Source organism: Saccostrea echinata, unplaced genomic scaffold (assembly GCF_033153115.1).
Source record: "Saccostrea echinata isolate AGI-Se365-2 ecotype Australia unplaced genomic scaffold, CSIRO_AGI_Sech_v1 ptg000054l, whole genome shotgun sequence".
Taxonomy (NCBI): Eukaryota; Metazoa; Mollusca; class Bivalvia; order Ostreida; family Ostreidae; genus Saccostrea; species Saccostrea echinata.
The window spans coordinates 39,823,848-39,836,131 of NW_026889803.1; the positions used below are offsets into that span (position 1 = coordinate 39,823,848).

A 12,284-nucleotide genomic window follows, 5' to 3' on the forward strand; every position below is an offset into this window, starting at 1 on the left:
CAGCACACGAGTTCAAATGTAGTCAGCCTGAGAAACGCAAGATACTCAAGAGACCGTCAAGGCCCATGGGCCTCTTGATTTAAAAAGATATATTTTTAAAATTGAAATAAATAAAAACAAAGACAAGAACAACAAACACCGCCAAAAACAAAAACGAGTCCAAACTGCAGTAACCGAGTTTTCCTGTGTTACCACCACTGGAACTGAGAGAAACTGCAGGCAGACAGTATAGTGTGGAATTATGGGTAAAATGTCAAAAGGTAAATTTATTTATTTTTTTCTTCATCATCAATCTTGGGACTGTTAAATGTAAAATTTAGATAACAATATTTTATTTGTAAATTGTTGTATAAGACTTATTTTGATATTTTACAGTCAATGTCATCATTGAAGAGACTGTTACTTGTCCCATGTCTTTTAAATTAGGGTTGGGGATATTATTCATCGGGGGAGGGGGACTTCAATACCTTTATTTGATCTTTTTTTAAGTTTAGAAAATAGCTGTTTGGGCTAGGGATATGTACCTGGTCTTAGGGAATTTGAGAATTATTTATTTTACAATAAGTGTTTGTAAATCCTTTTATTTATTTCCTTACAATAGCCATCACTAGAACCAGAGATCAAGGCTACTGCTGATGTAAGTATATTTACAGTGTTATATAAAGCAATCATTGACATGCTAAGTACATCATTTAATTATGCATAGAAACTGTTCATTATTATCATCTGTTTTAATGAATTGACATAAATTACAAAGCATTTTTACTGTAATCACGCATGCACTTTCACACTTTGGTACTCCTTTTCCAGGAGGTTGTAGGATCCTCCACTGGTCAGACTGAAGTCTCTGAGGGACGGACAGATGTCACTTCTGGATCTTCCGCGGGTGATGACGTCCCTCCCTCTGATAGAGAATCCTCCCCAGCTGCTGAGACTCGTCCCATCCCTCCCTCTGATGAGCAGAAAGCTGTCACTGACAGGGTAGGTGCAACCAAGATGAGTATCATTACTCTAATCAAACCAAACAAAATTTTAACGTATATTTCAGTAAGAATAACCTTTAGAAATTAATGTTTGTAATGTGAGAGATAGTCTTAAACAATTGAGAGTCAATAATTAAGATGACAATTATGCCTGCTTTATGCAGATACAAAAAAAGGAGAAAGGAAAATAATGTGAAATGCAACAATTATTTCATTCAGGTCACTGACAGCAAGCTGAGTGGGACAGAAAGGCTGGAAGATGAGGAGGCAGAAGGGGACAGCAGCAGAGATGCCAGTGGACTCCCCCTAGTTTCTCCAACTCCAAGCTGCACAGAGACACAGCAGACAGGGGTTGAGGTATTGAAGAAAGTCTTAATTAAATAAAGATACATAGAATGATTATGAAAATTTATATATGTCTGTGTGATAGTTGTGTATGATACTTTTATGTTGGTTAATTCTAGGACCAGTCCACCCGGAAGCGGAAGAGACCAGATCAACCTTTCGTGCCTTCAAAGAGACTGAAGACTGCCTTGGTATGCATATTTTTTAAATATCGACCACTCCTTAAACATGTTCTTCTTGACAATTCTGTATAAGTAATTTTTCTGAATTGTTTTATTTATTTGAATTCTTTTCTTTTCTTTTCTTTTTAGTTTTCTCCAATGGAGACGGAAATACAGTGCCTGGTGCAGATGTTTGGTACCATGAGCTTGTAAGCTCTCCTAAAGGCGTAGCAACTTTTACCCGTGTGTCTGTACATCTGACATGACCTCTGACGTGTGTGGTTTGGGTTGGTAGGTTTTGCGTGATTTACACATTTCACACGGGTAATTGGTACTATACTCCTTTGTATATATGTACATAGTTCATTCTGAATCACTGTAAATAATTTTGATTATAATTTTGCTATCTTACAAATTTTAGATTGGAATATGAAAATTATTTTTGTCATGTTTTTATTTTGTTTATGTTTCTTTTTTATTCTAAATTATGAATTTTAGGGTTGTTTGTTTTGTTGTTTTGATTTATTTCTTTTCTTTTTATATACCAGTATATATATTTTTTATTTAAATGTATTACCATATTTTTTCCCTTTTTCATATTTACAAATTTTGATTCTTTAATAATATCAATATGAATTGTTTCTTTTTTGGATCTTACTTATTTTTAATTTTTAAATGAAATTCATCGTTTACATTTATAAACGACATAAGTTTTTTTTTATCTTATTTATGTTCATTGTTTCGTTTACTTATTTATTTTTTTATGAAGACTTGGCAAAATATATATTGTTTTCTCTTTTTGAAATATTGTAAATACTTGTTTGGATTTTTCAATAAAGTTAAAACATCTATTTCTTGTCGTTATGTTTTTATTTGATGAAGGAGACAAATCACATGGTGAGACTGTATTACGTGTTGAACTTGGAGTGACAGACTCTAGAGTACAGTAGTCTAAACAAATAAGCAATGAATAATTAATATTTTGCTGTTTATCTCACTGATCTAACGAGTGTAGCTCTACTGATTTGTACTTATAACAAGAGGCCCAAGGGCCTTACCGGTCACCTGAGTATGATATAACACTCTAAAGGATCTACTGATAAATGAAATAAAACAAAATAAATTGAGAGATGAGGATATGCTGCACCAGTCAAGCGAAATAGGATGATCAGGCATCAACAAAATAGTTAGTCTAGTACTCATAAATCTTGTAAAAGTGAACCTATTTACTTGGTAGTACTAACACGCTCCCATTTGTCACAATCATTATGCACACTAAATAACACAATATAGTGTTTGAGAATATGCAGTAAAGCCTTTGCATTCCCTCACACATAGGCCACTCTTGGACTTTGAAGAATGTATAATGTACAAAGATATGCATTTTTGTCTCATTTCTATTTACTCTAGTATTTATTAATTATAACTCTACGTGACCATTAAAACTATGAAAGTATTTTTGTGTTATTCATTAAAAATCCTTGTGTAATTCTTTTATTCAATTTGACTTATCAATAACATTATTTATAATAATTAATTATCATAAGTGAATAGCAAGGAGAATAACCTCTCTCAGGAGAGTACAAATTTCCCTACAATATCAACAGAACCCTACCAAGCACCAGAACACTTAACCCTGTGGTATAGCATTTCTCAAATCTTGTAAAAACTACCTTACCCATTACATTTTTGTACTCTGTTTGCCTCCTAGATGCCCAGGAGAAGAGGAAGTTCAAAGAATTACCTATATAATCAATAGACATGATAGAGCCACTCCTTAACACCAATATCCCCTGACCCAAGGGCCATGAATTCACATGAAATTATAGAGGAGGCAACCTTGCTTATCATAACTATGATCTTGATGTGTTTGGTAAATACTCAGTGGTAGAGAAGAAGATTTCTTCGCGGTTCATAAAGTCTAAACTGCCCCAACCCACTTTATACCGTATAAATTGGGTAGCTATTAAATTCATTCCTTAAATAGAAATATAGTAGCGTTTTGAAGTACTTTCACTGGAATTTGTATTTAGTAACCATGGCAACATCGTTTGTTGAAATCAATAACCGATGAAAAGAATCATGTAACCTAATGTAGTCTACTGACTACCATGTTTTTTTGACATCATGCCCAAATTGTATGAGAAGTTATGACGATCTGATTGAATCCCACACACTTTTTTATTTCTTAGTAATTAATGCAAGACTGTTCGACCCCCCCCCCCCCCGCCGAAAAAAATACAGGATATATCATATGCTCTTTATTGACACCTAGCCCTGACTAAGTGCAACTTTACCTAAATGAGTAATTTTTGTACAAGCAAATGCGTATATTAGTATTTGCCGAGATTTGCTTACGTGAGTATTATTGCTTAAAGAATTTCTCAGAAATAACAAAGAAAAACTTGTTTTTTGATCCAAATATAATTAGAATTTGTATGGTTTTAAACATCTATTTATAAAAATGTTATTATTTACATCAATAATTATCAGCGTGTACCGAAATGCTCCTTGCCTCGGTGAATTTTCAATTCTTTTGTGACTTTCCTGGTTTGTACACTTCCACTACAACTCGTCGTGAAGATGATGATGTTCTTTATCTTTCCTCGTCGCTTTTTTCTTTTGTTTTCCCTTCTTTTTAACCCTAACCGTTCTACCATCACCAGTTGCTCGAAATTCCTCACCATTGTCAAGATATATTACTTCTTCATCTATATTCAATTTGACCTCACGAGCTTCCCTATTCATTACGAATTGGGAATCACCAGAACTTTTATGCAGGTCAGCCCCTGTTGCGTCTATTATTCCATGGATTATGTTCCTCATTTTTATCAAAGCCTCGGAAGTCTTGGGTCCAGGATCTAAATCAAGATAACAAGAACACGCCATATAAATCCTACATTAATTTTTAAGTACCGCAACCTTCTTAATTCGCGAATATTTCTACCCACAAAAACCATTATTCTAATTTTGTTTTTATGTAGAAAGGTTCCTCTGCCGTGAAAATAAATCGTCTTGGATGGATTTAAAAGTGACAAGTGGCGAATAAAACGCGAATCGAAGTTGTCGCAATTAATAGGTGGTTCACACTACCTTCAGATAAAGCTCTGTTAATCGCCGCCCGCTCGTCGTCTAGAACATCGATCGTTTTGGCTTTTTTGATTTCTTTCAAGAGGTAAATATAATATTTAGCCAAACTGAAATATAGAATTGTCTTGTTACGATAGAACTGAAAATACATTATAATTCTTCAATAAGGGTTTATCAATGATACTTAAAAGACGATCGCAAAATGTCACTTAAATTAAAAACCAATATCATTTCATGACATAATCAATGTTCATAATGAAAAGGTTTTTTTTTAAATCAAATGGTGTCTTAATGAAAAAAAAAATACATCAATGAAATCAGGTGAAAGTAAGCTCCATTTTAGCCAAATGTAAATAACATGGGATTCTTTTTTCCTAACCTCCTCCCCCGTGTAACTAGATTTCCGATTTTAACACTTCTAAATAAATTTCTTTAAAAAGAATTCTGTTTTGACTTTGACTTGTCACAAATTTTGTAAGTGGACTTTCCAGATAATTATCATCCTATGTTCTTTTTGAGAGTTTCTGTCCTCGACTATGTATTATCAAAATTGCTGATTAGTATTTTTTACTCTTTTTTATGATATGCAGCCCTCTTCTTTGCTTCAGCTATAATTTCGTCCTGCAAAGAGAAGCATTTTTTTTTTTAAATCTATTTGCAATGAAAATTCTTATTTATTTAATTTGATTTAATTGTTACACTCCTCAACAAAATGAAAGAAACATCATATACCTTTCTGCTTTTCGACCATATATGAGGATTTGAGGATATGCAATCTGGGGTATTGCAATTAAATTAATTAATCAAATTAATAGCATATTGTAATTGTTTACCATGTTCTTAGCTTTTGTAATTAGATTGATCTTCTCCGATATTAAGTCGTCTAAATCAGCAAGTCTTCCGGCCTATGTATGAGGAAAAATCAATTAAATATGAACAATAAATAGTGTATTTTCATATAGACTTACATACCAACACATTTTCGACAACAAATAAAGTAACTTGATAAAGCAACGAATCTTATAAAACGTGTATATTTGGGGAAGAACCTCATGAAAATATCAATTATCATGCTAATGTGTTTGGAAGATTTCATACATTTTCAACTAAAGCTCCAGATTTCGTTCTTTGAATCCCCGTCTGATCTTTAATGAATTCAAGGAGTTGTATATCATCTATTTTCCCGCCATATCTAGCTTTTGTAGGACGTTCATCGTCCGCATACCAATAGAGGGCAGGGTATTGACGTGTTTCAAACCTTAAACGATTTATAACATGTATAGGCATTAAACCAAAACTAGTTTTGAAACAAGTTTCAAATATTTAAAATGAATACATGTACATGTATATACATACTGTTCTGCCAAGTTTGGTTCTCGTAATACGTCAAGACGAAGGAAAGCAAGCTACAAAAGAGAGAGATGCCTTTGCGTGTATTTTCAATTAGAAATTTAAATCATGGAATAATGACATGTGCTTTGTCATTCATTTTTGATAAAAATTATGAAACTGTTACTTACGATGTCATCGTTTTTGAAAATCTCAGCAAACCTTTCAATTCTGGCAACTTCTTCTTCATGTTCTGCTCAATAGTAAAAAAGAAATGAGAAAGACTTAAGTTGAATGTCTTAAAGCAAAGATGAACATATAAATTAAGCAAAGTCCTCGTCCCCGTAGGTCGGATATATTTTTAGAATACTCTTAATTAAACTTCTTCCAAGTAGAAGTGGGTTCAATGTAAAAGTACATGTATAAAAAGAAATACTGTCTCTAAGCTCATGGAAATTAAATACAAGAATTTTTACCTCTTTTGTATAAAAGTAGAAACTTAAATTGTCTAGGAATCGCAAGGATTTCATAAAAGTTAGTAGTTGTCAGTTCCGTGGTATAATGACGTCGAACAGCGGTGGTATCTTTCCCCAGTGCTTTCGACACATATTCAGTTACGGTGTCCACAGTAATGTCACCTTTGTTTCTGAAAAGGATTGTAAGATTTGGACCATATGATTGACGACTTTTCGTCAATTTTGTGCCGACGAGGCATAAAAATAGTTTTCATGCATATCTTTGACGAAAATTCATGTGAAAATTTCGTGTTCTAGTGTCATATACTAAATGCTTCCAAGATCCAACACGTATAATATATTTTTTATACTTACCTCATAGGATGTTTACCACCCTTTTCAAAGAAAACCATGGACGGAAAAGAGGTGACATCCCATTCTGATGCAAGTTTTGTGTCTTTGACGCGACCAAAGAGAACAGATGAGTCGTCTTTAAAAGCTTGTGACGATGCTACAAATTTTGGGTAAAGTAAACGGCATTTTTCACAGTCTGTAAAAGAAGTAGGTCAACCCTTGACATACGAGTTAAAATTGCAGGTTATTTGCTTAACGTGCGACTTTTCTACACTTTATACAACCATTCCTCATGATAAATTAAAAACTAGGCTTTTTGATATCGTAGACAACTGCTTCTTCAATAAAAATGAAAGTCGAAAATTTTCGTATCTTGTGATTGGTCATCACAAAATTACTTCAATAAAAATCACTGGTTCTACACAAAGTACTCTGAAGTTGATATTAAAAGGATGCTGGAGTTCCTCATTGACAACGTGTAATATTTGGAGACCAGGTCTTCCAACAAATTGTTTGAATTTCGATGGGTACTAATTGTGCTCCTATATTATTTGACCTGTTTTTATATTCCCATGAAGCAGAATTTATTTAAGAACTTCTACATGAGAAGAAGAAAACACTTACTGTGGTCTTCAACTCGACATGACATTTAGATATATTGACGATGTATTATCAATTAACAATAGTTACTTCCATTCATATGTCGACTCCATAAATACCAGTGGACTTGAAATAAAAGACGCCACAAAGTCCGCCACATCTGTTTCATATTTGGATGTTTTACTTACTATAGACGATAAGGGTCAACTAACAACTAAATTGTTTGACAGACGGGATAACTTCAGTTTTTCCAATGTCAACTTTCCTTATTTATCTAGTAATATCCCGCTATCACCTGCATATGGTGTTTATATCTCCCAACTTATTCGATACTCAAGAGTATGCTCCAAGTAAAATCAATTTTTAAACTGAGGCAGGCTACTGACAGATAATTTGATGTTACTTTGATTTCAACAACCTCGTTTAAAGACAGCATTTCGTAAATTCTATGGTCGTTATAATGACCTTGTTAGCAAATTTGACCTATCATTGGGTCGTATACCAATTGTTAGGCCTTTGACTACGGAATGTTCCATCTATCTGAACAATACATAGGGCTCACGGCGGGTGTGACTGGTCAACGGGTGATGTTTACTCGTCTATGGCACCTGATCCCACTTCTGATGTTTTTAAAGGCCCGTGTTTTATGCCCTCTTTACAGATTTGTATTGTTTATTGATTTTTTTTTTTAGATCGATCACTGTTCGTTATCTAATTTTCACCTTTTTCATTCATAATACATGTATATATTTTGTGTAATTGAGATGCTGTTAAATCTAGTCTACGCATATGGATTGAGCACTGTACAGAAATTCGAATGTCTAATTTGAAGATAAATTTGAAGCAAGAGAAAAATGTTCCGAAATTTGTTCAAGCTTTCTACATATATATGAATTTTTTGTGGGAAGGGGTATGACATGATCATAGCAGATTAATTGCGCAATTAATAATGTGGTAATTATTTTCCAACCAAAAACATGCAAAGCCTCAACGTATCTGTCTTGCTTCAAACTGAATTCCCTGCAGTTTCACATTAAACATGCAAATTATAGTTATATGTCCCTCAAAGCTTTGTAATATTGCAGACAAAACACCCTTTATCATTGAGCTGAAACGTAGAACAATATTTTAATTACGGTAGATCATTTTAGGGGTTAGTGTCAAGATACAGTGTAGAATTTTTCAAGAGACTTCTAGATTTTAAGAGCATAAGAAGGGAATAACCTATTCTTATTCCTGACATGTACTTTACACCAACAGGTCGTGTTCGAAATTGTAAAATGACATATGAACAAAGTTACTCACTTTTAGCGACCATCAAGAATATAGAAAATGGGTCGGTTTGCCTAACCTAAAAAGAACAGAACTATTTAATAAAAAGTTAGTGCAATGAAGAAAAAAAAATGAAAAATATTAAGAAATGCGCCTTTTTGAGAGCTAAGTCTACAAGCAAATAGATTGATCGATTGATTGTAAGTTGTTTTCGAGAATTTTTCACTCATATAGAGAAGTCCCCATATACCGGTGAAGGGTTGCAAATTGAGACCTTTACTCGGCACTCAGGGCCATTGAACATTGAGAGTTCTTTATCGTGCCAACGCCTACCGTGACACGGGGCCTCGGTTTTTAAGTCTCATCCAAAGGACACACATCTTTTATCGTCTTAGGTCAATCGCGGTCATGAGTCAAACACACGACCTTCCGATCACGGAGCGAGCGCTCTACCGACTAAACTGCCGTGACGGCCAAAGCAAATAGATAATCAAAATCATATTTGAAACAATTTTCTCCTCTGCAACCAAGAATCATAAATATGGTTCATACGTACAATGTACTTAATTTGAACTCGGTGCATATATTTTTTAAGTAACAGTATTACGAATATAAGAAGAATATGACATCATTATTATCTTTGACCATGAAAGCAACATTGTTTTGCACACTAATTAAAAAGGGAAAGTGATTTAAACATAAACGTATTGATATGAAAAAAAAAACATGAAAGAGCAAAACTCATACATGAAGCCAAAGCTTTTTTCTGTTATAGGGTTTATATATAAATTTTATGAGTTACTCCAAGTTCAGGGGTGTGCAAATAGCATCGCCCGACGCGCGGGGCTACCATTTTTTGGGGGGTCGGGCTAGTAGTTTTCTGCACAGAGGTAGCCCCTTGGGCTAGTAAAAATTAAAACTATCAATGTAATACATGAAAATCACTATCGGTATTTTCACTCATTTTTTGCTTTCAATTCCCAACCAATGAAAAATTTCCAGGGAGCATGCTCCTATTGTTCCTAAATCTCCATAATCTTATCCATTTTGCAGTACTTCCTGACTTATTTACTTCCAAAAACGATCTTTTTTTTCTAATCCGAATTTCCTCCATTCCTCTGTTTATGGTAAATACATGCAGATATCTCATTAAATTATTTACGATCACTCAATCAACTGAAAGATAAGTGTTATCTGGTTTATATAGAATATATTTCCAGTGTATTTAATGATTTAAGATGAAAAAAAATTACTTCATGTTTTTATGAGCTAGTGCAATATACAGAAAAAGGGAAGATAATTTATTTAAATTCATTTTTATTTTCTATCATAATAATTAATTTATACATGATTCAATTTTACTAATGAGAATTAAATTTTAATTTTAAAAAGAATGATCGAAAACCCTGACTTTTTCAACAACCCACATTTGGGCTAGTAACTTTTTACTTGGGGCTAGTAACTTTATTGCTGTTACTAGCCCGTGGGCTAGTGCTTAATTTTTTGAATTGCACACCCCTGAAGTTTTCACATTGCATACATGTATGGACCCAACTGTTGCTTGAACAGGACAATAAACACAGAGGAAATTCAGACGAAACATGTTAGAGCGTCTGCTTTAGAGTCGTGGAGTAAGGGTCTGATCCTTACATCGCGGGTTCGAATCCACTGGGGATGGAGACCGATCCTTCGGATGAGACCGTATAAACCGAGACCCTGTGTCGCAGTAGGTGATGGCACGAAAAAGATCCCTCAATGCTCAATGGCCCTGAGTGCCGAGTATAGGTATACATTTGCAGCCCTCCACTGGCAAGTGGTGGCGTCTACATATGAGTGAAAAATTCTCGAGAGGGACGTTAAACAACATTCAAACAAACAAACAAACAATCTTTCAGAATCATTTTTACAAAATATCTTTTAGATTTTAATGAAAAAAAAAACAAACTTGTTAATACCTAATTTTGAATGCATTTTCTTGATTTTTGCGTTTTCTTTTCTTTTGAAGAAACCATCAACTGAATTCAATTTTGACTACTCTTGGAAAATAATACTATTTACTATTTGCAAATAGAGACAGCTTACCTTGTCGAAGTTTTTATAAGAAACATCCACAACTATAGCAAAACTGGTTACCACACAAAGAAGCACAGTAAAAAAGGTGAAGTTTAGGTTCAAAGCATTCATGTTTAACACAAGAAATTGAAAATATTCTTATAAGACACATATCCATTGATCTGAAGATGTCCACACGTGTCAATCTGTCGCCAGCTGTACCAGGTCGTACACGTGGATGTTTTAATTGATCGAAATCTACGCGCGTGTATGGTTGGCTCTATTGAGTTATATTATCGATTATTGAGTCACCCCGAGACTCGCTTTTATCGAAATTGTACATTAAATAAATACACTGTATAGTAAATTTAAAAAAAATTATTATAAATAACTTTTAGTATCCCTTGCAGATTGCGAGCTATGTGTTGTAATTTGCCAATTTTAAAATAGTATCATTTGTTAATTGTAAATTCCTATGTGTTACTGTTAACATACTTTTTTTCTACGGGTCATAATTCCGCGTGCAGAAAATTAAGCGGATTTTTAGATTGCAATTGAATGTCTCATTTTTTTAAATACGCTGTGATAAATTCACGCGGAAAATTTAAGACCGTGTAAATAGCGTAAATTAATCCTACGCGGACAAAAGTACGTCTACAGTATTTTGACCTGTTCCTAGCCCAAGTGTGGAATTTATTATTTTCAAATCATTCATTCGTTTTAGCCTTTTTCGTGACCTATTAGTTCAAGTGAAAAAAAATTATTCATCCTATTTTCATTATATCTTAATGGCAGGCAGATCTCCTTTTGAAAGGAGATTTATACAAGTAGTTAGCACAAATATACCCCCTTCCTTAACACTAAACATTTTCATTATGTTTAGGAGTGTATGTTACAATATCATGTTAAGGTATGTCACTCGTGAAACTAGTTATATCAAGGATTGTTTGAGAAGTATATTTTTGATAAGTACTCATATAGCATGACTCAAAATCGCAAAGAAAATTGGGGGTCATTGTGCATTTTATTGAGCAACGGTACAATGAACTTGACCTCATTTGACATCACTTTAAACTTTATCATACTTTACCAGATGTAATCATGGCAATAAATATAATCTTATTTTGCGAAAAATAGTTTGGATACTGTATGTGTACTTATTAAAGCAGGCTTCGTATTTTAGCGGCTTTGGCGCAGACAATAAAGGCTAAAAATTCATTAATAAGTGCAATACATGGCGCAGACGTAAACAACTCCTTACCAAGCGATTGTGCTAAATTTTGAATGCGCCAATTTATGTACACGCACAGTAATATCCATCATTGGACAAATCATGCAAATTAATTCGCAAAAATTATTGTGACCTTTTTGCACTAAAAGTATCATATTATCTAAATAGGTGGTAAAATATTTACTTGTATCAAGCTTTTTATGGCTTTAGTGCTGATCGGTTGGAAGTATTGTATAGTTTAAAATAATGAAAGAAAAAGATGGGGCCAGTGATGTAAATTTTGAGATATTGGTCAAAAAATGCGATTTTCAGGCCAAAAGTAGTGTAAATTTTATCTTGACTTCTTCAATATATCTTTATTTCTTGGCAAAGTCTGTTAAGTGAATGTGTTAAAAAAGAAGATACGATTTGG

General features: G+C 33.6%; 2 protein-coding genes across 2 annotated transcripts in view; one reads left to right on the forward strand and one right to left on the reverse strand.

Annotated features, from left to right (window-relative positions):
- Positions 1-12,284, forward strand: part of LOC133206265 (WD repeat-containing protein 7-like) — a 253,062-nt gene that overhangs the window by 152,560 nt on the left and 88,218 nt on the right. The gene's annotated exons all lie outside the window — the stretch shown is intronic.
- On the reverse strand, positions 3,917-10,773 carry LOC133204873 (uncharacterized). The gene is made up of 11 exons (XM_061340616.1): positions 10,672-10,773; positions 8,623-8,668; positions 6,739-6,913; positions 6,385-6,554; positions 6,100-6,161; positions 5,936-5,985; positions 5,678-5,837; positions 5,413-5,484; positions 5,151-5,200; positions 4,583-4,686; positions 3,917-4,350 (listed from the first exon to the last, which is right to left on the reverse strand). The coding sequence occupies exons 1-11, from the start codon at positions 10,771-10,773 to the stop codon at positions 4,055-4,057; spliced, it is 1,287 nt and encodes a 428-aa protein (XP_061196600.1). The 3' UTR covers positions 3,917-4,054.

Coding starts and splice junctions, on each gene's coding strand:
- LOC133204873 (XM_061340616.1), bottom strand. CDS start 10,773: ATGAATGCTTTGAACCTAAACTTCACCTTTTTTACTGTGCTTCTTTGT. Junction 5,986..6,099: donor TTTTCAAAAACGATGACATC/GTAAGTAACAGT, acceptor TCTCTTTTGTAG/CTTGCTTTCCTTCGTCTTGA. Junction 4,351..4,582: donor TAACAGAGCTTTATCTGAAG/GTAGTGTGAACC, acceptor ATCTTGATTTAG/ATCCTGGACCCAAGACTTCC.